Source organism: Ixodes scapularis, unplaced genomic scaffold (assembly GCF_016920785.2).
Source record: "Ixodes scapularis isolate PalLabHiFi unplaced genomic scaffold, ASM1692078v2 PGA_scaffold6__148_contigs__length_123643588, whole genome shotgun sequence".
In the NCBI taxonomy this organism is placed as follows: Eukaryota; Metazoa; Arthropoda; class Arachnida; order Ixodida; family Ixodidae; genus Ixodes; species Ixodes scapularis.
Window position 1 is genome coordinate 76,587,254 of NW_024609881.1, and position 27,356 is coordinate 76,614,609.

General features: G+C 42.6%; 1 protein-coding gene across 1 annotated transcript in view; it reads left to right on the plus strand.

Moving 5' to 3' along the window:
* The first annotated feature begins 291 nt into the window (after nt 1–291).
* Nucleotides 292–27,356, plus strand: part of LOC115332249 (hydroxyacid oxidase 1-like) — a 60,685-nt gene continuing 33,620 nt past the window's right edge. The window contains exons 1-5 of the mRNA XM_040210206.1: nt 292–452; nt 3,923–4,077; nt 16,304–16,559; nt 20,104–20,258; nt 21,149–21,240. Of these exons, the coding sequence (XP_040066140.1) occupies nt 292–452; nt 3,923–4,077; nt 16,304–16,559; nt 20,104–20,258; nt 21,149–21,240 (819 nt within the window). The remainder of the gene's footprint in view (nt 453–3,922; nt 4,078–16,303; nt 16,560–20,103; nt 20,259–21,148; nt 21,241–27,356) is intronic.

A 27,356-nucleotide genomic window follows, 5' to 3' on the forward strand; every position in this document is an offset into this window, starting at 1 on the left:
TCTGGCTAGAATTAAATAAAGGGCGATTTATTCGCTTCGGTGCTTTACTGCAACACCGCTTTTCTACTCCCGTGACGTCCCGGGAGGAATTCCGGTGTTTTGAGTTCATCGGGCACATGTGCAGATCTCATCGCTTGCGCCTGATTGGTGTATACCTGAGCGCTATAAGAGGTCAGCTATGAACAGGCATGCAGTTTTCAAACAGTTGCGTCTGGCGGAATATTACCAACCTTAATCGCTGACCTCCTCTGAACCGTCGAGTTGAATAAAAATAGAACGATCGAGTTAAACATGGCGAGGAAGTGTGGTGGTAGTGAAGATGACGTCGTGGTTACGATCGAAGACATCGAACGACTTGGAACCTCTAGCTTTGATGCAACCGGCCGGATCTATTACAACAGTGGCATCGGACTGGAGCAGACCCTTGGGGAGAACGTCGCGGCTTTCTCCAGGTATGGTAGTGCAGTGCACGAGCTTATGTTTTGAGGCATGGCCTGGCCCGTGCCCGCTGAATCTTACGGCGAATTCCACTCGCAGATCTCGAGCGCTCCAAAAGTGCTCCATTAGGAGCGCGCATATTCCGCTCGCAGATCTGGCTCGAACTGGTCATCTTCCGCTCGTAGATCTCTGGCAGCGCCCGCTCCACGGAGTGCCTCAAACCCCGTCAAACTTGCTCTGCGGGATTTCACAAGATCGTTCTAGAAGTTGACAAAACGCCCTACGTCATTTCCTTCTAAATTGGCAGTGTGCATGGGCGGTGAGGTTGGCGAGGTCTGTCGGGCCACGGTCGGGTCGTCGATTTGGATCTGCTGAAGTGCGTCGGTTGTTTAGGTGGGATTGTGACGGCTCGAACGCTTCCGCCTCGCGTAGATCAGGGATACAAAGCCGGGACTGGGGAGAGCGGTAAATCGTAAGCGCTGACATTTGTGATAGTAAGAGGAAGAACGAGAAAAAGAACGACAGAAAAGCCGGAGGCAGACGCAAGGTTAGGCCTGTTTATTCAGCAGTCAATGATTGTTTGCCTTTTTACACTGCATTCCGCCGGCGTTTTCCCGTGCAATAAAGCAAGAATAGATTAGGCAACGACCGTGCAAATGATTGTTTGTTACCTCTGTGTTTATTAAAGTCGTACCAAAAATCTGAACTCCACTGCTGGCAATCGCTGTCCGTGCCCCGCCGCTTCGAGGCGGCCGGAAGGTATGTGACGGCGTCGAACGCGGACGTCTCCGTTATTTGTGACATGGGCGCCGTGGTACGTATAATTTCGCCCGCGGCCTGTGTCGCGTGTTATTTCTGCAGCTAAGCAGTGACAGTTGTCACTGGTCGTCGGAAAGATCAGTCGGCTGAGGCGTTGGTAGGCTTGTCAAGTTCGAGCAGCGGCAATTTTGAACAGCGGAGGGGGAAGCGGTGGGGAGGGGTGTGGGGGAGGTCGCTCCAAACACCCTTACAAAAAAATGAACTGACTTTCAATTGAAAGTGTAAAGGACTCACTCAATAGACCTCATTCAGTCTCAATTGAAACTTAATTGACTTTTCCTATTGAGTCGCTATTGATCCGTCCCAGACTATTGGCCACTGAGTCTTAATTGAATTTTTAGCAATTGCATTTCAATTGAATTTTGGCAATAGTGTTTCAATAGAACTTTTGCTATTGAGTTTTAATAAAAATATTGCAATTGACTTTCAATTGAATTATTGCAACGTGCTTCAATAGAATTTATTGCAACTGCATTTAAAAAAAATTGCTCTGGTTGAGAATTTTGTTTACAATTCTTTAAAGCATGCAACATGAAGGAAACAAAGCACATAGAGGAAACGAACACAAACATCGTAACTGAGCACTCACAACCCACTAATCGTACTCCCTTGACTACCCCACCGCCCTATATACCCTACATAAGAAAGGTATTCATTTCGCCGGTGACCACCTCAGCATTTATTAAGGTTCCCAGTTTCCTATTTTCTCCTTGAAAGTCTCATAGATGATAAACAGTGTTTCGACATCATTGGATTCTATCCCTTAATACAAAAAAAATTGGTACAAGCAATAATCGTTCGGTGCACATGGGTGCAGTAATCCACAAACGACCAAACTCAATTGCATTCCTAATGAGTAAATTCAATAGAATTTATATGGAGTTTCTAATGATCAAACTCAATTGCATTCCTAGTGAGTAAAGTCAATAGAATCGATATTGAGTTTTTTATGAGCAGTCTCAATTGCATTCCTAATGAGTAAATTCAATAGAATCTAAATTGAGTTTCTTATGACCAAACTCAATCGCATTCCTATTGAGTAAATTCAATGGTATTGATATTGAGTTTCTAATGATCAAACTCAATTGCATTCCTAGTGAGTAAAGTCAATAGAATCGATATTGAGTTTCTTATGATCAGTCTCAATTGCATTCCTATTGAGTTAATTCAATAGAATCGAAATTGAGTTTCTTATGACCAAACTCAATCGCATTCCTATTGAGTAAATTCAATAGAATTGATATTGAGTTTCTAATGATCGAACTCAATTGCTTTCCTAGTGAGTAAAGTCAATAGAATCGATATTAAGTTTCTTATGATCAGTCTCAATTGCATTCCTAATGAGTAAATTCAATAGAATCAAAATTGAGTTTCTAATGGTCAGACTCATTAGACATTGAGTTTATATCGAGTTTCAATTGACTCTATAGGAACACAATAGAAAGTCAATTGAAACTCATTGATCATTTTTGTAAGGGCATGCGAGTTTATCTTCCCCTCGTCGATTCGGAGCGGGTCCCACGGAGCGGATTTTTGAAAGCGCTCCGGATCTACGAGAGGAATTCACCATTAGTCTTACCCGACCCGAATCCGACCCGATGGGATGGCCAACTGATCAGGCCCGGCCCTGACCCGGCCCAATGGAACGCCTGCCTGACCCGGTGAGAAGCCAAGGCGTGCCTCATCTCTTAAATTCAAAGCTGTCATGGAAAGGTGTTGGTAAATTTAATTTCTTTAGCCTAATCTGCATATTTCTTTAGCCTAATTTAAAAAAAAAAAAAAGATATATCTTCTACCGAGAGGTGTGGGCCGACCAGATCAGTCTATTCAACGACAATTAAAACTCAAAAAGTCGGTATAACATTCATGCAATCTGTGCAAGGACACATTGGCACATTCCGGTGGAGATCGTAAAATGTTCCTTCTGCTTGAAACATACCTACGCGTCCTTTGCCAATCCCAGCGTGTGGCTATGATAAACCTTGGCAGCATATAATCGGCTGAAGTTCAAGTGGCCGCTTGTTTTGGCTGCGAATCGAAAAGGTTAGCGCTACTCGTTTTCCTGCAACTTGTTCTGCGAATTCCATAGCGCAGAAAAAAAGAAGAAAAAAACTAACGCGTGTTTTATAGGTCATTGATGTCAAAGAACAGTTATAAGTGGTATGTACCAAAAGTACAGAAATCTTTGCATCATCTCTTTAACTTTCCAGCGTGGACGTTTACGATAAAGGAGAAAGGCAGATCATCCACCAATGGCCTTTTCTACTGCGCTTCTTCGGCCTCCTCTTGAGCGCTTCTCCTGTCTACAGCTTTCTCATCTTTTCGTTTTGGGCGCTGTTTCCAGCATAAGTCTCCAGCTGCTATGACTGTACGCGCTATACTTCGCGGTGCCCCACGACTGTGCGTTACTCACACTAAGGTGCGACTTTGTATAAGAACTTTTGTTTTTAAAAGCCGTTTTGGCGAATGCGACTTAGATACCGGGAAATTAGGTATGTCAAAACCTTCGGTCATACAAAAATTGGGTCTTTCAAAGTTAGCTCACAGATGGTGCAAGCGCTCTAGTGTGCTCTCTCGCTCTAAGCTATTACAAGCGGGTTACAGCGCTGTCTGTCTCAAGGATAAGCCAAAACCAGTTTTCAAGGCTGCACAAATGTTTACACAGGCTACGCCTGCGGCCGAGAGTACTCCGCAACGTAGCTGAAAGAAGCATAGAAGTAACCTTGCTGGGAGACCAGAAGCTGTCCATGCCGGTTGGAATCTCTCCAACGGCTTTCCATAAAATGGCACATCCGGACGGAGAAATCGCCGTGGCGAAGGGTGAGTGAAACAGGCGGAATCTGCTAAGTGATTCAGTCACACGCGGGAGTGGGTGAGGTAAGGAGTTATTCTTCTTCAAAGACTAGTCTAAACTATAATGCCTCAGTGCTCTCCTCGGGAGACGTGCCCCTTTTATTGTCCACAATACAGTAGGCATGCGATTAAAAAATTGATATATGAAGTGTTCCCGACTTTTTGTGGCTTCCGGTGTCATTCCAACCAAAGACATGGCGTAAAAATTGAATTGTTTTGTGTTTTAATATCTTGAGCTAACGCCTTGGGTTGTAATCTTCTTGTCCAGCGATACTATCAACACTCTGGGATGCACTGTTGGCAAAGGCGCTACAAAACATCAACAACAACAAGACCTTCGTTTTTAGACAGACACTTTGCAACTGTAAGCACATGAGGCATATCCATTTGTTAAACACATATGTACAGTGCTGACAAACGCACGGGGAGAAGCGTGTGGTTTTGAAAAGTGCATTGAGTACACAAACACAGCATTTTACTTATCTAAGCTCATGTGCCTGTGCATTCGTTTGCAATGTCTTCGAAAAAGGCATTCGAGTTGTGGGCAATTCGCCTGGTGTAACCTAAGACCTCAAAGTTCTTGGATAAACTATACGATGGTGCCTTGAACGCGTCTCCCACTGGTGTGTTTGCTGTGTCTAAAGAAGTGGTCCCTTGGTTTCCGCGTAATGACGTCAAAGAAGTGTCACGCTCTTGCCTGCTGCGATCCTGGCGATGTCCCAGCAGCAGCGGTGGTTGTGGCAGACGCTCTGATGCGGCTCTCCCTCTCAAGTTAGACAGTCCACGAGAGCTTTGCACTCTCAAACAAGAGGGTGTATTCTTACACCCCTTGTACCATATTGTCACGGGTGGTGACCAATAAACAAGAAATAAACAGGAAGAAATAAAGGTTTATTGTGGCGAACTTGTGCCAAAAATAAAGGGTACAAAAGATAATAACAGAGCGTCGCGGGCGTCGAAGTCGGCGTAGCAGCAGAGTGGAACGCTGGGACGTACAGTGCACTGACATCGAACTGAAGGTACCAACATTCTTGAATGGCTTAATGGCCGAGTGCTAGAACTGAATAAAATAGCCAAAGTGCGTGTTACTGAATAAAAAAAAAAGTAATAATAATCGTTTTTGTTTTGGGCTCTACGACAAAACCTGACTGTTTTTGTTTTTTTTTTCTGTATTCTTCGATACGTACTCTAGCAGTATAATGGGTTATAGCTAGGGCTCCGTGTTTTCGGAGTTTATTTTTTGTCAAAATCGGAGGGTGTTTTTCGGAGTTCATTTGTTGCCGAAGATTCGGAGTTTATCGGAGTTTACATTTGTTTGATTGCCAATTCTCCGAAATTCGGAGTTTAATTTCACAGTGTTTCCTATTGAAAATAAATATGTAAATAATAACCGGAAGTAAATGTATGTCAAATAAAAAAATAAAACGCGCTTGTGTCGATTAAAATTTCTTCAGTTGAATTTGACGTTCGTGCCGTTGGCACTATTACTTTGTCCCACGACAAAAGTCGCACACAAGTGTGGCTTCGATAAACGTCGATACCTTAAAATCAATAAACTTCCAGAGGTAGCCGCAAGGAAGCTCGTAGTCATCCCATCAATCTATCCCGCGGCCGCGTGAGGTGGAGTGGTTAAGGATGTAATAGAGAAGTTTCAACTGTTCCTTTCCCTATTTAATACAATCTCTATGTTCCACAGCTTTCACTGTTACCCCCCGAAACATACCCTCTCCTTTCTCTAAATCCCATGGCCCAAACTGGAAACCAAAAGAGTGGCTTTTGTCGTGGCCTGAATGTACAATGACCTGTTGCCCTGAATCAACCTCGACGAGACAAGCGGCAAGACCCCTTTTTGACAACGGTCTGAGATTTGAAAGATAATTATGGTGCCATTTTCCCGGGACCATTGACTCCGTGCTAAACTAAATGTAAAAAAAAATAAAAAAAATTTTTTTCTTTTTGCTTTTGGGGGGCGGGGGGGGGGGGGGGGGGGAGAGGGTGGCATTGGCACATAAGCATTCAGAGTTTATCGGATAAATCCGAATTGCCTAAAATTTTACCGGCGGGTGTTTTTCGGACGGAGTTTTTCGGATTTATCCGAAAACGCGAAGCCCTAGTTATATTGCACCGTTATCAAGCCCCTCGTAAAAGTTGGGGCCGTCAGTTGGACGGCAAAGCGCTGAACGTCGAACCTACGTTTTCGGGTGCATTATATGTGACACAAAAGCGTAAGATTACATAATTCCTTTTTCTTTTTTTTACACCGGCAGGACAGCGACACTCGCGCTCGTGCGTGTTTTTCGCCAGTACTTCTACGACCAACCTCAAGGATCGCGACATCCGACAGCATGACACTCTGGCTTGTGTGACGTCATTTGTTGCCACTTTGGGGTTGCTTTTGATGTAAGGGCGCAGTAGAACCCTAAACGCACCAATAGTCGGAGACGCGCTCCAGGCGCCATAGTTACGCTTCGGAGTGACGTCCCTTACCCTTACAAAAATGATCAATGAGTTTTTATTGACTTTCTATTGTGTTCCTATAGAGTCAATTGAAACTCGATATAAACTCAATGAAACTCAATTTTGATTCTATTGAATTTACTCATTAGGAATGTAATTGAGACTGATCATAAGAAACTCAATATCGATTCAATTGACTTTACTCACTAGGAATGCAATTGAGTTTGACCATTAGAAACTCAATATCAATTCTATTGAACTTACTCAATAGGAATGCGATTGAGTTTGGTCATAAGAAACTCAATTTCGATTCTATTGAATTAACTCAATAGGAGTTTAATTGAGACTGATCATAAGAAACTCATTATCGATTCTATTGACTTCACTCACTAGGAATGCAATTGAGTTCGATCATTAGAAACTCAGTATCAATTCCATTGAATTTACTCATTAGGAATGCGATTGAGCTTGGTCATAAGAAACTCAGTTTAGATTCTATTGAACTTACTCATTAGGAATGCAATTGAGCCTGCTCATAAGAAACTCAATATCGATTCTATTGACTTTACTCACTAGGAATGCAATTGAGTTCGATCATTAGAAACTCAGTATCAATTCCATTGAATTTACTCAATAGGAATGCGATTGAGCTTGGTCATAAGAAACTCAATTTAGATTCTATTGAACTTACTCATTAGGAATGCAATTGAGCCTGCTCATAAGAAACTCAATATCGATTCTATTGACTTTACTCACTAGGAATGCAATTGAGTTCGATCATTAGAAACTCAGTATCAATTCCATTGAATTTACTCAATCGGAATGCGATTGAGCTTGGTCATAAGAAACTCAATTTAGATTCTATTGAACTTACTCATTAGGAATGCAATTGAGCCTGCTCATAAGAAACTCAATATCGATTATATTGACTTCACTCACTAGGAATGCAATTGAGTTCGATCATTAGAAACTCAGTATCAATTCCATTGAATTTACTCAATAGGAATGCGATTGAGCTTGGTCATAAGAAACTCAATTTAGATTCTATTGAACTTACTCATTAGGAATGCAATTGTTCCTGCTCATAAGAAACTCAATATCGATTCTATTGACTTTACTCACCAGGAATGCAATTGAGTTCGATCATTAGAAACTCAGTATCAATTCCATTGAATTTACTCAATAGGAATGCGATTGAGCTTGGTCATAAGAAACTCAATTTAGATTCTATTGAACTTACTCATTAGGAATGCAATTGAGCCTGCTCATAAGAAACTCAATATCGATTCTATTGACTTTACTCACCAGGAATGTAATTGAGTTCGATCATTAGAAACTCAGTATCAATTCCATTAAATTTACTCAATAGGAATGCGATTGAGCTTGGTCATAAGAAACTCAATTTAGATTCTATTGAACTTACTCATTAGGAATGCAATTGAGCCTGCTCATAAGAAACTCAATATCGATTCTATTGACTTTACTCACTAGGAATGCAATTGATTCGATCATTAGAAACTCCATATGAATTCTATTGAATTTACTCATTAGGAATGCAATTGAGTTTGGTCATAAGAAACTCAATTTCGATTCTATTGAATTTACTCAATAGGAATGCAATTGAGCCTGCTCATAAGAAACTCAATATCGATTCTATTGACTTCACTCACTAGGAATGCAATTGAGTTCGATCATTAGAAACTCAGTATCAATTCCATTGAATTTACTCAATAGGAATGCGATTGAGCTTGGTCATAAGAAACTCAATTTAGATTCTATTGAACTTACTCATTAGGAATGCAATTGAGCCTGCTCATAAGAACTCAATATCGATTCTATTGACTTCACTCACTAGGAATGCAATTGAGTTCGATCATTAGAAACTCAGTATCAATTCCATTGAATTTACTCAATAGGAATGCGATTGAGCTTGGTCATAAGAAACTCAATTTAGATTCTATTGAACTTACTCATTAGGAATGCAATTGAGCCTGCTCATAAGAAACTCAATATCGATTCTATTGACTTTACTCACTAGGAATGCAATTGAGTTCGATCATTAGAAACTCCATATGAATTCTATTGAATTTACTCATTAGGAATGCAATTGAGTTTGGTCATAAGAAACTCAATTTCGATTCTATTGAATTTACTCAATAGGAATGCAATTGAGCCTGCTCATTAGAAACTCAATATCGATTCCATTGACTTCACTCACTAGGAATGCAATTGAGTTCGATCATTAGAAACTAAGTATCAATTCCAATGTATTTACTCAATAGGAATGCGATTGAGCTTGGTCATAAGAAACTCAATTTAGATTCTATTGAACTTACTCATTAGGAATGCAATTGAGCCTGCTCATAAGAAACTCAATATTGATTTTATTGACTTCACTCACTAGGAATGCAATTGAGTTCGATCATTAGAAACTCAGTATCAATTCCATTGAATTTACTCAATAGGAATGTGATTGAGCTTGGTCATAAGAAACTCAATTTAGATTCTATTGAACTTACTCATTAGGAATGCAATTGAGCCTGCTCATAAGAAACTCAATATCGATTCTATTGACTTTACTCACTAGGAATGCAATTGAGTTCGATCATTAGAAACTCCATATGAATTCTATTGAATTTACTCATTAGGAATGCAATTGAGTTTGGTCATAAGAAACTAAATTTAGATTCTATTGAACTTACTCATTAGGAATGCAATTGAGCCTGCTCATAAGAAACTCAATATCGATTCTATTGACTTCACTCACTAGGAATGCAATTGAGTTCGATCATTAGAAACTCAGTATCAATTCCATTGAATTTACTCAATAGGAATGCGATTGAGCTTGGTCATAAGAACTCAATTTAGATTCTATTGAACTTACTCATTAGGAATGCAATTGAGCCTGCTCATAAGAAACTCAATATCGATTGTATTGACTTTACTCACTAGGAATGCAATTGAGTTCGATCATTAGAAACTCAGTATCAATTCCATTGAATTTACTCAATAGGAATGCGATTGAGCTTGGTCATAAGAAACTCAATTTAGATTCTATTGAACTTACTCATTAGGAATGCAATTGAGCCTGCTCATAAGAAACTCAATATCGATTCTATTGACTTCACTCACTAGGAATGCAATTGAGTTCAATCATTAGAAACTCCATATGAATTCTATTGAATTTACTCATTAGGAATGCAATTGAGTTTGGTCATAAGAAACTCAATTTCGATTCTATTGAATTTACTCAATAGGAATGCGATTGAGTTTGGTCGTTTGTGGATTACTGCACCGAACGGTTATTGCTTGTACTAATGGTTTTCTATTATTCTATTAAGGGATAGAGTCCAATGACGTCGAAACATTGTTTATTATTTATGAGACTTCCAAGGAGGAAATAGCAAACTGGGAACCTTAATAAATGCTGGGGTGGTCACCGGCCAAATGAATACCTTTCTTATGTAGGGTATATAAGGCGGTGGGGTAGTCAAGGGGAGTACGAATAGTGGGCTGTGAGTACTTAGTCATGATGTTTGTGTTCGTTTCCTCCATGTGCTTTGTTTCCTTCATGTTGCGTGCTTTAAGGAATTAAACAAAAAAAAGTTCTCAAACAGTTGCAATTTTTTTTAAACGCAGTTGTAATAAATTCTATTGAGACAAGTTGCAAAAATTCAATTGAAACTCAATTGCAATATTTTTATTGAAACTCAATAGCAAAAGTTCTATTGAAACACTATTGCCAAAATTCAATTGAAATGCAATTGCTAAAAGTTCAATTAAGACTCGGTGGCCAATACCCTGGGACGGTTCAATAGGGACTCATTAGAAAAAGTCAATTGAGTTTCAATTGAGACTGAATGCGGTCTATTGAGTGAGTCCTTTACTCTTTCAATTGAAACTCAGTTCATTTTTTGTAAGGGTTCAGCCATCTTGGCGCCTGCAACAACTCTTTCCACTTATCTACTGTCTTAAATGAAAGCGCTGAGAAAGGTTTTTTGTTCTCCAGAATTGTTAAAACACTCCTCGACGGAACAAAACGTTATCGCGTGCAGTTCCTGTCGATTCACATACATAGCAAGAACTCTTTTTTACTTCGTCGTAACATTTTTTTTGTCGCACCTGTTTGACGCTGAATACCAATATGGCAAGTTCACAAAAAATTTGAGGAATGGAGTTCTGTAATTTGTACGCAGCTGATTTAGTGGCTGTGTGTAATGGTTCCTGAGCTGGGAGGATATCGGTCCTCTTAATTTGTGCGTTTTTTTCTCTCGTCGGCGATATGAACTTTAAAAAAAGAACGTCCTTGTCAAAGCCTGTCAGGTCACTATACAGTCAAACCCGTTTATAACGAACAGCAGGAAACGCTACGATCAGTTCGATATAGCGAGTAATTCTTTGTAGCAGAACACATTTACAACGAACTTCCACGATGCGTTCGTTGTAAGGCGAGAGCTTCTCCTTCTTTGTCATCTCTTCGCTTCCACCTTGTAACAACGCGCTGTAAAGATTTTTTTTTTCGCATACGTGCATGGTTTTTTTTTTTTATATTATTTTATTTAGCTAATCTTTCCTTCTCAATCGCTTCGTTTCGCGAAGCGATTGAGAAGGAAAGATTAGCTAAATAAAAAGCTTTTTTCTCTTCGTACGCACGAACAGAAAAAAGCTTTTTTTTCTGTTCGTGCGTACAGAGTGTAGTTTTTAGCTTTCTCCCCTTCTGAATCGCTTCTCTTCGCTCAATTATGTTCGCAACGTGAGCTTTTGGAATTTTATTTCTCTCGTAGTTTTTTTTTGGGGGGGAGGGGGGGTGGGAGGGGGGAAGGGACAGTCTAGAAGACGATTGTTTGCGCGTTTTCGGAAACATTCCTTGGGGAAAAAGTCCGATATAGCCAATATGTGGTTGATTATAAAAAGTACTATTTACATGCCTTTATTTATATTTACTGTGAGATCGAAATCGACAATAATTCGCTGTACGTGGGTTCGTTCTAGACAGGTTTCACTGTATACAAAAAGTCTTTTGGAAAAGAAAAAAAAATGTACAAATATGTTTTCCCTCAAACAATAACTATACAGCAACACACTGTTTGCAAACAAGCCCGGGTTTTCCCACAGCGGGTCCAAGCACTGTGCGTGGGCAGAAACCAGAATTGCGTGAAGTAATTTTTCTGCGCATGCCCAGTGCCGACAGACGGCCGCGCAACCGCAATGGCGTGACTTCAGAAATTTGAGTTGGTCTATACATCACCGGATGCTCATTCTATACGCCCAAATGTAGCGCTCACGGTTCATTCCAAGTACCAAGCTTTCACAACTCACCATTGTCTCATTCAGAAGTTACAAAAAATGTTGGTAAATTGTCGACTACAAAGTGGAGTGCGCTTCCGGCATACGACGCACCATTCATCTCCGTTCGTTCGTGGGCTTCGTCAGCCGCCATGTTTTTGTTTTTTGAAATTTAAATTAAAAATCTCCGAACATCGTTGGTAATTTTGAAACAGATAACGGCAAGCTATAAAGGCTTGGCATCTGGTCCAGACCAATAGTGGTATATTCGAGCACAAGCTGAGCGTTTGGTGATGCCTACTTTATGTTTCCGGTGAGAAAAGAACACTAATATTATGAAGTCGCTAGGAAACATTTACTTGCAATTCTCCCAGGGCAATGCGTTTCTGTGTAGTTTTTGGTGTTGTTTCAAAAGAAACAAAAACATCGCATCTGGTATATTTTGCGCTCTAGCATACCACGTGAGCCACGACATATTTTATTGCTCTACTGCTGCATCTTTTGTTTGCAGATATTCTCAAAACTCAGGTAAATACAGTGTACCTAATGATCTGAGGCATGATTCCTATGCTTCCGTTAAATAAAATTAGGCTCCCAGACGGTAATTTTGCATTCCCTCCATTCTATATCACTCTAAAAAAAGCCCGGGCGTCTACTTTTAGAGCCATTCACCGCAATTTACGGAGACAGCTCAGCGAATGACGATGCCGAAACATATGTTTAGACCAAAAAACGCAGTCTGAGTTGTGACATTTAGCAATGCAAAACGTCACGCTTGCATTGTCTAATGTCACAACTCAAGACTTCTGTTTTTTGGTCTAAACGTATGTTTCGGCATCGTCATTCGCTGAGCTACCTCCGTAAGTTGCAGTGATTGGCTCTCCAAGTGTTGTGCTGGAAAGTAGAGGCACGGGCTTTTTTTTAGAAGCCTTGCTCTATTCACTTGTTGACGTCACGACTCTTTGCCAAAGCACGAAGGTCTAAGAGACTAGGTGTCTTATTTCAAACAGCGAAAACAATTCAGAGCGTCCGTCGGCCTAGATTTGAATCCAGGAAAGTCGGAAAAATAAATCGAGCGTTCCCTCGAAGGGCGCCTGGCAGGCACCTCTTCAACCTACTGGTCATTTACCCGCACGTTACTCTTGCTGCCTTTGCCTCGATCTCCGTAGGTATCTTCTCAAGCGATGAGGCCAAGAATGATTTTGACGCGTATGAGCATGTGAAACGCCACGCAAAAGGAGTCGTCGCTGATTTGATTTTCAGGAGAAGCCCTAAAGAGTTCTGTGGTTCATTTCACTCTAAATGTGACCGCAACCGACGCTATGATTCGCTCGAGCCAAGATAGCAGCGTCGAAAGTGAAAATCACGGCGCTCGTTCTGTTTGCCTGTTTTGCTCAACGAGGTAAAGGGTCTTAAGCGATAAACTGGGGTCCTGTTCACCAAGCAAAAGTCCCCCCCCCTCCCCCCCCCCCCCCCTGGCTGCCACCATGTTTTAAAAATTTTGACCACTAGACACGTGACCGTACAAAATTCCGAGGATTTACGCAAGACTGAGCCGAGATTTGTTATGCGATCGCTGTAAAAAACGTGATCAGCTATTTTTCGATACTGTTAGCCCCAGGGGCCAGTTTCCAGCTCCGCTAAAAACCCAAAATACGGCACCGCGGCTGACGGCATCTAGCAGAACCATTGCGAAGGGGTCCGAGTTTTGTCAAAAAAGCATATTTTGAATTCAAAACAAACGAAACATAACTATCTCGTCAGTACTGGTATGAAAGGGACACTAACACCCCCCCCCCCCCCCCAAAAAAAAAAAAATTTTTTTTTTGTTGGGCTATTTATTGTGCTGTCAGAACACTACCCAATTAATTTTTTGCTACAGAGTCGCTTATTTTGTTAATAAAGCAAAAAAACACAGCTGCTCGAAACTCAAACTGAAACCATCGCACCGCGCGGAGATGTGGGGAGGAGAGTGTAAGTAGCGGAAGTCAGGTGGCTACACCCAGCCGTGCGGTTTCTTTTTTTTTTTTTTTTTTTTTTTTTTTTTTGGGGGGGGGGGGGGAGGTTGGAGCAGACGAAATGCGTTCGGGATCCGTTCGCCGTGCGGTTCCTTTGCAGTTTGTTTGTTCCCCTCGTTTTTTTGTACTTCAAGATTAGTTGTTTTGTACACTTAAGTGTTGGCAATTAGTAGTGAGTGTCAGTGGGGAATTCCCGTGATGGGCTCTGAAAAGAATACTCCCAAGAGGTTGCGTGAAGAGCTGCCTCACATCTGAAAGTGGCATTGTGCGGCAGGGGTGTCAAAAACGGAATCCCATACCATCTAGTTCAGCGACGTATCGTCCACAACAATTGTTTTATTTTTTTTCAGTGATAATTGTAAAAAAAAAAAAAAAAAAAAGTACGTAAACATCGCAAAATGTTCGAAAATAAAATTGTACGCCCACACTACGGATCGAACCCGTGTCCGCTGCGTGTGAAGCGGACGTCTTTCCACTGAGCTAGTGGAGGAACTCTTTCTTTCGTAGTTATGCCAGTTATGCATCCGGTCGACTGTACGTCGGAAAGTTTGCTGCCGATTTCCCTCCAGTACATGCACTACCGGCGTGAAGTCGGGCAGCACCATGCATTGGCCACATTTGCGCCAAGTAAAGAAACTGTACTCGTGCGTATTCAACTCGATGTACGCAACTACGCACTTCGTGCTTGACGTTTGAGCGAGCGATGTCTTCAACCACGAGAAGGGACGACGGCTCGGCGACGTCTTCGTGCAATCGGGTTGCTAATCGGGCGTGTCGTACGGGATGAAATCAATTATTTTGATCGGTCCAGAATTTCGCTTTCGAAGGAAGACAGAATTCGTTGGTACCGTGAACAACAGCTCTGAAGTAGAGGTCCCACGCCCATCTTCCGCTGCCACACGCGGGTCCCACGAAACGCGAAACGACGCCATGTTGAGAATTATGCAGTGAACGCACAGAATGCTTCCGGTTGTCTGTGCAACCTTTTTTTTTTTTTTTTCAATCAACGTATTTGCAGCTTTTCGGAAGCCACAAAAAATGGGTTTGATATGTTTTTTTTTTATTATTTTAGTGTTGACCGTGTGCCTTTTAGTGACCCACGACTTCGAATAAAATTGGCGGTCGCGTCGAAGCCTTAGAAAACGGCCCGTGACCACGGAAAAGAAAGTGAGCGCGACTCTAACCGGCCACTTCTCGATCGGCAGTTTTCGGGCGGAAAGAAACTGAATTTCGAGGCGCAAATTCTGTTCTGGGTAGTTGAGCTCTCATATGTCACGTACAACTAAAAACCTCGGCGAGCATAAATACCCTGTCAGTGTCCCTTTAAAGATCAAGAAGCAATTATCTGTGATCGGTACTTCGTTCAAATCTAGACGTAAAATTATAAGGTCGCGTGCCTAGTGATAAAAAATGCGCAACATGACGGCGGCCGGTTGGAGGTCACTTTCAGCTGCCACTTTATCGCTCTATGCCCATTTAACTCGTTGGTTTCGCGCACAGCGTTTAATCCAAATTCCTTAGTGTATTTTTGTTGTTGTTTTTTGTGCGGGACTGGTGTAGCCGGCAAGAGTGAACTCACAAATACGACGAATGCCATGACGGTGCCATTTTTGCGCTGCTTGATGTGTTCCGTCGGATCGTAGCAACGGCTATAGATGATCGTACCTAATGTGAAACCGAGTAAGCGTGTTTCAATAGCAGAAATGTGCGTATAGTGGTCAGAATCGAAAAGGAGCGCGTCCTTCCGAGCCTTCGACCCGCAAAATAAGCCGCCATAACCGGCTCCCGTGAAAGTGTTGAAGCTGCGGTTGACACTGTGCTATAGTACATCCGAAACGATATTTGACCACCTCAACTGAAAACACGTGTCTCCAGCTTCGTCACCCGTACGAACTCTCTCGGTGCATCGCACTTGTGTGCCCATACTATACCTGGGGCCCTAAACTCGTCAAACACAAAGATGGAGCAGAAAGTTCGCTCTAAGCCCGCCGATTGGACGTCGGCGAAAAAAGCACGAAGTCATCATCGTAAAAGGCCGATCGGTGCGCTTCGTAAACTTAAGGCCCCAACTTTGTTTGACGAGTTTAGAGACCCTGAACTAAATGAAGCGTGCTCACTTTCTTTTTCTTTCTCTCATACTCAGCAATTTGATCCAAGCTCTAAGTTAATGCCGTCCCAAAAGTGCAGTCATTCATAAAGTCTTCCAGCCGAACTCCGACGTAGCTCTCTTTGGATTCTGTGCTCAGCGGTAGCTTCTCCTAGAGGTGACGCCGAAATTTCGGTACTACGTCGGCCCTGCTTTCTAGGAAGTGTTTGTGTGACCCTCCCAGCATGGGGGGGAAAAGCCTAAACACTTTTGCGGAAATTTGTTGGGACATCACAGCAGGATTTCTGATGAAGTCAACTTACTGTCCTACGTCCTCTTGCCGCAGCGGCCCAGGCTGCTGGAACACTCATGACGCTGAGCAGCTTCAGCAACGACTGCCTCGAAGACGTGCAGCGAGGAGCTCCAGGGGGACTCCGCTGGTTCCAGCTGCACGTGTTCAGGGACAGGGAGTTCACCAGGAACCTCGTGGAACGCGCCGAGATGTCCGGCTACCGCGCCCTCGTGCTCACCGTCGATATGCCCTTGGCAGGGGGACGTAACTTTCGCAAGATGCCCGACTTCTGCATTCCGGAGCACATCAGGTGTTTTAAACTCCTAAACCTATGTGCCGCCCGGAACCTTTTAAACTTACCAAACTGTACAGACTTAAGTACAAAGTAACCTGGCCATCTTATAAGACAGCAATGGGAGTGTTGGGAATGTACAATGGGAAGACAACAAATTTTCGGAACGTGTTATATACTTCATTTGACTATAATTGGACAATCCAAGTTCATAAACATCAAAACACAGACGCACATAGTAAAAGTGCATATCTACAGCAATTGATTGACTTAGTTAATCGTGCGAATCGAACAAAAAAAAAGCAAACGCCGTGACATTGCATATGTCACTCTACTTGATAGGCCCCATCAACTCGTTGTGTCAGCCGCACTCGGAGTGAAATTGACACCAAGGTCCAAAGCTACTTGAGCTACACAAAAATATAATGCACTAAAATTATACTTGGTTTCGTCGTCAGACAAAACAAGCCGAAGTTCGTTTATGGGTCTCTGAACTAGTAAAACACAAACTTGAAGGCGAAACTTTGCGAAACACGTCGATTGGACTTCGGCGACAAAAGCGCGTTGTCGTCGTCGCCAACGTCTAATCGCCCCGCTTCGTAAAATTCTGTCCAAACTTTGTGCCCGCCGAGTCTAAGGTCTGGAACGTTTCGTTGGGATTCCTTCAGCGCCTTGAAAAGGATCTGAAACGTCGGCTGCCTCTTTGCGGCTATCAGAGGGTTCCTTTCTTAGAAGGAGGACACTTTTGCAGAAAGGGATATATTTTTTTTTTAATGCGAAAGACGGCATGAACGCAAATAAACCGTTTAGCCACATTTGCTTGAGCGGCGTCGGCGTCGCCGTCGGCGTAACCGCGCGCTGCATTATGGGAAAGGCCCCATAGTGCACCGCGATGACGCGCGCGTTGCATAATGGGACGTTTCCCACAATGCACCGCGCGGGAGGGACGTGGAGGAAGAGGACGGAGGAGGGGGAGGAAAAAGGAGGAGAAGGAGGGTGAGGGGAGTTGATGAGTAAAGAGGAGGAGGGGCATACCGTTCCTTTCGTACCCTCCGCTCCCCCTCCTCAAGAGCTGCGCACTAATTTGGCATGACAGGGAGTTGTGAACGTCTCATTTTTTTGGATTTGAACTCAAAACAATTTCGGAATATGAATCTTGTGAAAAAAAATTGAGAACGAGGTAGTACGGAGAATGTCATTCGGGCGCAATTTTGTTTTTCTGTAGGAAAACTTTTATGCTGACCGCTAGTCTAAGCTGTATTCTCGTTCGCATCCACAACATCGTCTTTGACATTGCAAGCTCCGTGGAATCATGAACAGATTTAAGTCGATGTGATATGTAAACCCAAAAAACGGGCACAGTGCCTAAGCAAATTATTATCCCCCAGCTCAAGGAAAACACTCAAAGAAACTTTCTGCTGTCTCAACAATAATAAAAAAAGGAAACTTGCTTAAGCCGATTGCATTTTTCGCTGCATACTGAACACCCCCGTTCATAGTTCTGCGCATTGCGATGTGAAATTATCCGCAAAATTTTCACGACACTGCTGAAATATTTCTTGACATATTTGTCGGAGTGGAGAAGTTTGTGAACTCGTAGTTTTAACTTAATAGTTAACAAACTCGTAACTAACTAAGCTAGTTGAGGTTTGTTTAAGAGTGGCATACATTAGAAATTCCATGTCTGCTTGAGCCTGATTAGGGTTCTTGAATATTATACTCACTTGGAAGCTACAACAGCGCGGTTGATGCTCCGCCCACAGGACATACGTGGCTGTTTCAGGTCCTTCCACTTCTGATGAAAAAATACTTAGTCTGCTCATCAAAGTCGGCTTCATGTGAGAGCACGAGGCGTATATCTCGATAATGATGAAGTGAGACGATAAGTTCGTCCTGCCTGGTTTTCGAGCTCGGCGAGGGGTAGGTGAATGCGGCACAACGTGTAGACTTTGTCATAGGGCGCCTTCTTGTGAGGTAGTGTAGGAAAGCGATATTCATTTCAAGCTCCCCATGTGACTGATTCCTACTAGGATAGGTTATCGCGTTTTAAGGTGAATGAAGTCTTCTTTGAAGGCGTCATTTCAGACCGCAGGCGTCATTTCTGCACACGATAAAAAAAGATGGAATTTCAGTGGACCTACTTGACCGTGGTGGTCTTACTCGAGCAAATCCTAATCAGCGCACTGATTTTTTGTGTTAACATTACTTCAGATAGGTCACTGCAAATAAAATTTAATTCGATAGAATCGTGTGAAATAACATGATGCAGGAGTCAGTACAAAAACAAGCAAAGAAAAGTGGACGACATTTTAATCGAACTGCTCGATGGTGCAAAGCAGAAAAATTAGAACTCATGTGCGAGAAATAAAATAGCCCACATTCCCGAACGTGCGATAATTCTTCTGGGCTATTTTAGAAAACTAGATTAATTACTAAACGCAAAGGCTGGTACGGGTTAGTGATTCACCCGGGGTACACAAAGACCGTAATAAACTAAAGAAAACTGGCTATGAAACTTCGGCATTGAAAACAATCTTGTTGCAGGGTGCACGCTGCCATATGCTGAAAGAAGTGCGTTCTTAAATCAAATGAACGTTAAAAGCAGGCGTAGTAATATACACTTCGGTGGGGGGCATGCTTTCTATCTATAAAAATAAAAAAAAAAATAAAACGAGACAGAACTTTTTTATCAGCAGGCTACGCACTTGCATCTTTTGCCCTTTGGGCTACGCACATGCATCTCATTCTCTCACAGGATTTTAAATTTGTTTTGTTGTATCGAGGATCGTCAGATTACGTCGAAGTGAACTTTGATCAGTTGACATAACAACTTATCAACGCTAAGTCGCGCCAAAATTCTCCATTGCGCCGGGACTTTGAAGACAGGCGTTGAAGAGATGGGACGTAGAATGACTGCAGATGAAGACTATGCGCCTCACGTGGCCAATAAGGAGCAACGATTTTCTGATGAGTCAAACACTGTCTGCTAACCCCACCCGCAAACCGCGATCTCATTTAATGGCTGGTTTCTACACTTATATTTTGTTGCAGCCGATGTGTTGGGCAGACTTCTAGTCCCTTTTGACGAAAGACTACAGTGTCCCGCTGGCACCATCTATGATGCAGTCCTTAAACGGCATTTAACTAGACAATGAAGGTTGTTGTTTTACTTGCGTGATCACATGTAAGTATGACCTATGAGAAATGGCCGTTTGTAAGATTCCCAGAATTTGTCTTAAACCCACGGGGAACATAACGCGCAAAATGATAGGAAATAAACGGAAATCACAATTATTCAAGAGCTACTCGAGAGATGGTGCCAGTATGTTATCTCGTCGTAAGGAAGCAGAAGGCTGCGCAACGCCTTTGGTGGCAAACAAACACAAGCACGTGAATTAGCCTTAGCTTGTTTCGTAATCCGCACTTTTACCTGAGCCATTGAAAACTCGGGTACTTCGCTTCTCTATCAGCCAGTTAAACTTCGCTCTCAAGTCCTAGGAACTGAGAAGCAGCTGGCAACATGTCCAGGTGTGTCACTTTACCAACTCCACTTTTCTCGCAGACATGGTAACTTTTTGGGAACCTCCAGGCACGAAGACGCAAACCCAAAAGTGGCGGCCTACGATCACCTCCAAGATCCTTCCGTCACCTGGGCGAACGTCACCTGGCTCAGAAGCATCACAAAGCTGCCTGTGGTAGTCAAAGGAATTTGTTCAGGTACGTTGCTTCTGCACGCAGCTGTTCTTGAAGCTGACATATGCGCCGGGTGGTTATTAAGAATGGATCACCGAACGGCAGGTAATACATAATAAGAGATGGCGAAGTAACCGAGGCGGATCAGTTAGGATGTCTAAATAGATGCAATATTGAGAATGAACCAACTAAAACAAACAAACAAAAAATGTGTGTTTACTTTTTTGCAGAACTTGGACACCGACATTTACGGCGAAGAATGCAAAACATTCCAGAGAATGAAAATGCTCAGAATCTTATTCGACCAAAGAAATAAAAAAATTTCAATCTGCGGCGGGAGTAAAGCATTGCGCTCCTTGCCCTATCACACGGAACATTTCATTTTGTCTCCTAGCCTAGTATTCTAAGTTTTGTAATTCGCTAGGATCCTTGTAATTGCTCGCTGTGGTTGGATGCCTTTGAGTTTTGTAGAAAAGTGAACTTACAGGTGGTTTCTTGAGTGCAGCAGCAGGGAATCCACTCCGGAGAAGGCAGCCGCAGAAAAACCCCAAGGGATTTCAATAAGTTTGCTGTTAGTAAATTAGGAACTGTAAATCCGCTCAAAGCTATCATAATAAATATAATTTTATCATAGCCTTACTTATATGAGATGCTATGGAAGCCAAAAACTGCACACAATTTTGCAAGACGGCAGCATTAACCTTATAGGTATGCCTTACTCTTACAGTCTGAGGCAAAGTAGAAGGCAGGCGATGACTGGCCCTTCGCCAGAGCTTTTTATTGTCGCTTAAATATTTAGGTAAATGAGTTATTTTTAAGATTAAATTGCTCAATATATTCCTCTACAACATGAATACTTCTGAACTATTTTTAAATGATTTTGTTCATTCGAGAAATATTTTTATCTTACACAGCCGAAGACGCAGAGGAAGCCATTCACTACGGAGTTTCTGCAATATTGGTTTCTAATCATGGAGCAAGACACCTGGATGGATTACCTTCGACAGTACGTACCGCTCTATTTCTGTTTTATAGGCTAAGGTTTTCGCTAGAATGTTGGCTATTAACGATAATGATGAGAGGTTTAGCGGCGCAGCAGCAACGAAGGTTGTGATGCGACGAGCTTGACACATTCAGGTCATGTTAAAAAGACATTTAAACCTACGGTGAAGGATAAGTCTCGTGTAAATATTACGCTTTTTTTAAAGAAATTTTATTACACAACTGGGGAGAACTATAGTCTGGGTCACACTGCTTATTGGTGGCGAGATGTTTTAATGGCGCCCTCCTATGGTTACCTTTCGTGACACCATTACCTTATGAACAACAGGTTTGGAGGTGCTTGTAAAGAGCATGGTGGAAGCTTGAAGTCTTAGTACTCTCAAAGCAACACTGCCAACACCGTCAAAATTGAAGCTTTTCCATACCCCTTATTTCCGTCTATGGGAAATACTTTGCTGACGTCAAAGTCAGCATTCGGCCTATCGTGGAAGACCGATCGCAGCGACGCTTTCGATCTCTCACGTCGCCAATGAGTCATACAAAAGAGGCTGCGTACAGATTCGAAAACGAGTCATCACAAAATGCGTGCTTCGAATGCAGCATGTCAATGCGTTCGAGGACAACACTTGGCACGCGGCATTCGAACCACAGATATAACGGTGACTCGTGTTTTCAGACTAACTTTTTTATGATGCATGAGCAGTGTGACCCCGGCTTAAGGTTTCGCACGAGAAAAACGCATGGTGTGGAGTCCGGAGATTAGTCGTCGGATACAATTAGTACGTAAGTAGCGTCCCTCTACAGCTGAAACACAGGTTGACATGTCTTAAAACAATGCACGCTTTGTAAATCTTTGCAGAAGATTTATCGGTAACCTGCAAAAAAAATTATATTCTAAAAAAGAAGCTTGCAAAATGTACTTTTGCTTTCGAGGATTGATGCGCAATCTCAATATAGTACCAAGTGGCTGAGTTCTTTGGACCTAAATTTGTTTTGTGTTTGGCAATTTAGGACTCGAAAGATTAGATACAAGGTATTGCCAAACTTGATGCTCTTTGATCAGAATTTGAATATGTTGGGCCCAAACTGCCGAAGCGTCATAGCTAGGCATCACCTTTGGTTGTTCGGAAATGTTACCTGGCAACTTTGTGCCTAAATTGCCAAACGCCCACTAGAGTGAGGCCTTACATTTCAGTTTTTCAGTTGCCATCTGGACTTTTCAGGCTACAACTCCCTAGAAAATATCAGATTCAAGTTTCGTTGCTGATTGTTGGGTTGTCGCGTGGAATTTTTGGCTTATATATCTGGCATTTGGGCAACTATGTGGCGATGAACAGTAAAGCTACACGTGACATTTCACCGGCTGCCTGACGAAAAAAAAAGTACTTTGGCCGTAATTAACACTTTAGAGAAGAACCTTATTAGACGCAGGTTGGGCGCATAGGAATGCCAAGCTTGGGACAAGCTAGGCTTTTCACCGGACTTCACTTAGAGGCGTTATAATCAAGAGCAGCTTGACAGCTCCTGATTGCTTAAATTATGCTCTATTTTATCGTTCACCTAAAACAGCCAAGATTGAAGATGAGTGTCAGGCAATTTTAACATCCTATAATCATCGCTGAAGCATGCTTATTTCTGGAATGTCGTGCCCACCACAGTGCCGTTAGCCTCACAAAACGCCGTTTAACCGTTGTCGTAAACGGAGTTTTCGTTCGTTTACAGGCAGAGAGTTACATCTTAACAAAACAATGCTTGTCGGCAATTTCTGTTTTGGTGCTCCATGCCACCATCTTGTATATCCTTGCCTGTATTAACCCGCCGTAATGGGGAGATGAAACAAATTTAATGCGTTAAAAACTAGAACAAATTTATAAAATAAGTTACACTGATGCCATAGGTGCTTATTATTCAATTACTGCCAATGTTAGATTATTTGCGCAATTTTAAGTTATTGAACGTCTAGCAAACGCCATTTTTGAACTCTTTGTGTTGCGTAGAAATTTTACACTTCAGTGTTGTGTGCAAGGAAACTAATTAACTTGTATTGTAATGCATGCTTGAGGTGTGCAGTACGTTTCATGCAATGGATGAAGAAAGAATAAACAATTAAAACAGGGACAACACAACCACATCTGAAAGATGTGGTTGTGTTGTCCCTGTTTTAATTGTTTATTCTTTCTTCATCCATGACTTAAACCAACACGCTCTTCTACCAAGCGTTTCATGCAAGTTATCAATTCTTTTTTTCTCCTTTGAAATGGGCGCCTCAGTGTGCTAAACTACCGAAGCTCGGTGCACCTGTACAAAAGCTCGTACTGCAGAACCCAGGGGTCTTGAGATCAATTCCCCACCTCTGTTAGTTCCAATCTGAATAAGCACTGTACCTGGTGCGGCCGTGCACAATCACTAATGCCTAATGCACGTTAGAAACTTTGGGCTTGCACTGATACTGCACTGGTGAAATTTCTCATCTACAACGGAGACGCCATTGAAGAGACTGTCCGGTCAATTTCTGTCTTCGAGAAAAGAATTAAATCTTGTTTTAACTGTATTTAGGTAGACCGCCCGCGAAATATCTGAATTTTTCATCCTCCTACACGCGAGAAATTGGATTTTAAATTTTTCCCAAAACGCGTAAACAAAAAACGGCAACAAAAATGGCAAAAATAGCAACGGTGGCAACTGTGGAAGCTCTGATGTAACATCAGGTAATGAGCCGGGTTGCGGTGCCTCCGGACTGCTGTACTGTAACTTTTTGTTTTTGTTTTATTCTTTTACACTTGGGGGGGGGGGGGGGGGGGTTGCTTTGTTAGACTAGGTCTTCGTGGATTTTAGGGGACTCTTGTTGTGCGGTTGCTTGAAACAACCCTCGAACTGCAGACAAACGATGTCCTCCCAAGCAGCACCAGAAAGTGAATTTCGATCGGCCGACGGTTGGCCAATGTCTGGACAGCTTGGCCACTTTAAGTGCTTGGCCACTGGAGACATAAACAAGGCCGGCAAGAGTCCGGCCACAAACAAGCTGTTTTTAGCTTGTCCGCCAGAGACATAAACACTGCCGGCAAGCGCCTGGCCAGAAGTGCTGGTTTTCAGCTTGGCCGCCGGGGACATAAACACGGCCGGCAAGTGTTTGGCCAGAAGTGATGATTTTTAGTTTGGCCGCCGGAGACATAAACACGGCCGGCAAGTGTTTGGCAAGTAGTGCTGATTTTCAGCTTGGCCGCCGGAAACATAAACATGGCCGGCGAGTGTTTGGCCAGCAGTGCTGATTTTCAGCTTGGCCGCCGGAGACATAAACACGGCCGGCAAGTGTTTGGCCAGCAGTGCTGATTTTCAGCTTGGCCGCCGGAAACATAAACACGGCCGGCGAGTGTTTGGCCAGAAGTGCTGATTTTCAGCTTGGCCGCCGTGGACATAAACATGGCCGGCAAGTGTTCGGCCGGAAGTGATGATTTTCAACTTGGCCGCCGGGGACATAAACACGGCCAGCAAGTGTTCGGCCAAAGGTGCTGATTTTCAGTTTCGCCGCAGGGACACCCATAATCTAAACTTTCATCGCGTTGACGAAACTTTGGCATAACGACGGGCAGCGAGAGAAGCATCATGAGCGAGTGGTTGGCAGGATTGTAGTGCGTGCATCGCGCGAACAGTTAGCGCAAGCAAACGATCACCGTTTTATTCAGTTTTTTTTTTTCGTTAGACTTGAAAGGCTTTTGTCTTAACTAGCACTGTCGTGTGATATGTTCATATGGAACATTACCAGAAGTGGGAAAATATTGTGCCCGTTGTTGTTCTATGAAAATAAAATACGAAAACAGCGCCCACGTCATCTTCGCGCTAACAATACCGTTCTGTCGCTGCGCGGCACTCTTAGCGCGGATACCACATTCACGATTTTTCGGTTAGTGCTCCACATATTTACTTCCCAACTGCACTCGAAGAAAAAAAGCTGTAGTCGGGTGCATCGGGCGCACATGCTCCCCTTTCCTGGAAGACGCACCCTCCGTTACCCAGCCAGTGTACTTGTACACCGACCATAAGCCCCCTTCTCTACCTTAAAAACCTATAGGTGTATCAATGCACTCAGCTCAGTAAACCGCCACGCTAGCCATGCTTCCCGATCAGCTTGTGCTTGAATCGGATAAGATTGGATATTTCAGGCTTTGTGTTTTGGAAGAGCCTGAACAAGACGTCTCTTTTATTTTGATTAAACTTAAGCTAGTTTCAGTAATGTTTTACATAGGTGCTAGGATACTGATTTCCTGAGCCAACGAAAGCTAACAGCTTCGGTGAAAACCGCAACGGGAACGTTCAAAATCAAACCACACGTAAAAGGAAAAGAAAATGAACATCTCGACCTAGATGTGCAGAGCGCTGGTTTTGTTGTTAACAACGTGGTTGTTGGCGGGTGGTGGGCAACGCCGTTACGCTATTAGGGAGTTTTAGAATAGCGCACGCTAAATCTTTGCGTGCGCAAAGAATAGCGTCGTCGCCACTGCGCATGCTCCGAACGCAAACCAGGTTTTGCGCTTTGCGTGCGCAAATTTAGCGTGCGCTATTTCTCGGAAATAGCGTGCGTACGCAAAGGGTCTTTGCGCTTCTCCTAGGAGGATTCGTGATGAGAAGTTGGCTAAAGGTTGGCTAAAGCCAAGACGAGCAGAGTTGAAAAAAAATGGCGGCATCCTCGCGACTGCGATTTTCAATACGGGACGACATTGAACTCGGTTTGGCAACGATCACCGACAGCTTGATGCTTGTGACGCGCGAACATTTTTCGGCGAAGGTACGATGTACGAAGGTCAGTACAACGAGACCTCTCTTGCCGAGGCGACGCAAGCGGACACGACCGGTCAACCGCTCGCGTCGCATTCTCACGATTAAACGAATCTAAAATAATACTCTGGACCAAAAAACTTTTTTTTTCTTAAGTTACAGCATTTCGTGTGTGAAATAAAAATTGTGACTGTATCTTGGTGGCGTCGCAAGCGCGAGCTGCTTGGGCTTTTGCGTCGCGACGGAGAAACGCTATTCAAAAACTCTCTCGCGTCGCGTGCGCTAATACAAACGCTAAATTTAGCGCTAGCGTGCGCTAAAATTGCGTACGTTATTATTAAACTCCCTATTGACGCTATCGTGGTGATTGACGCCAGTGATGCTCGGCCTTACTACACAGTAAAAGTTTTTACACCTTTAAGGGTGTAAAGGGGTGTTGTAGCAACTTACACCCTCGGCTACACCCTTTTAACACCCTAAAATTAGGAATACAACCTCGTAATTTTACCGAAAAGGGTGCTGTTTCGTGTTACACCCTACATTTAGTGAAGAATGTGAGAAGGGCGTAGAAGAGGGTGCTAAATAAATAATGTGAAATGGTTTTGGAAAGCTTATATGTGGCTCTGTCCATAATGTACAGGTGAGATTTCTGCTTGATAAGCAACAGTTGTTAGCAGTCTAGTTTTTTATAATGTCAGTTGTAATTCATGCAAATAGCTGATAATAAAGTGCCTCTTTTGCATACAATTTTTATGTTTGCAAACAAAATTTTATATTTGAGTTCATATTTCATTTTCTTACAAATCACTTCATGCTCAGAAATTGGGAAGTTGGGTGAAATGCTCTATACTGGCATTTGTTACAAATATTTATTGATGGAAGTGTACAGTAAAAAAATCAGTTAGTCTCAAGTTTATATCTGGCAGCATGAAATCAAAATATAGTGAAAATGTTTGACAAATATTAATGACATGCTGCTAGAACCTGTCACATGACCATGTCAACCTGAGTAAAATATTCATTTGACAATATGGTGACATGCACAAAAACTCACACACATAAAGAGGCAAATCCCATAATAAACCAGTCCGAGACATCCCATACAAAAATGGCCTATGGTCGTCTATGGAAAATTCAATGGCAGGCTATCACCCCCGTAGCTTTGCATGGTCGGCCTTAGAAATTTATAGATACAGCTACAGCCAGCTATAGAAAAGTTTAGGGCCCTGTGTCTAAAGACTCAGAGCTATGTTTGAATAACAACAACAACAACAACAATAATAATAATAATAATAATAATAATAATAATAATAATAATAATAATAATAATAATAATCAATAACTTAG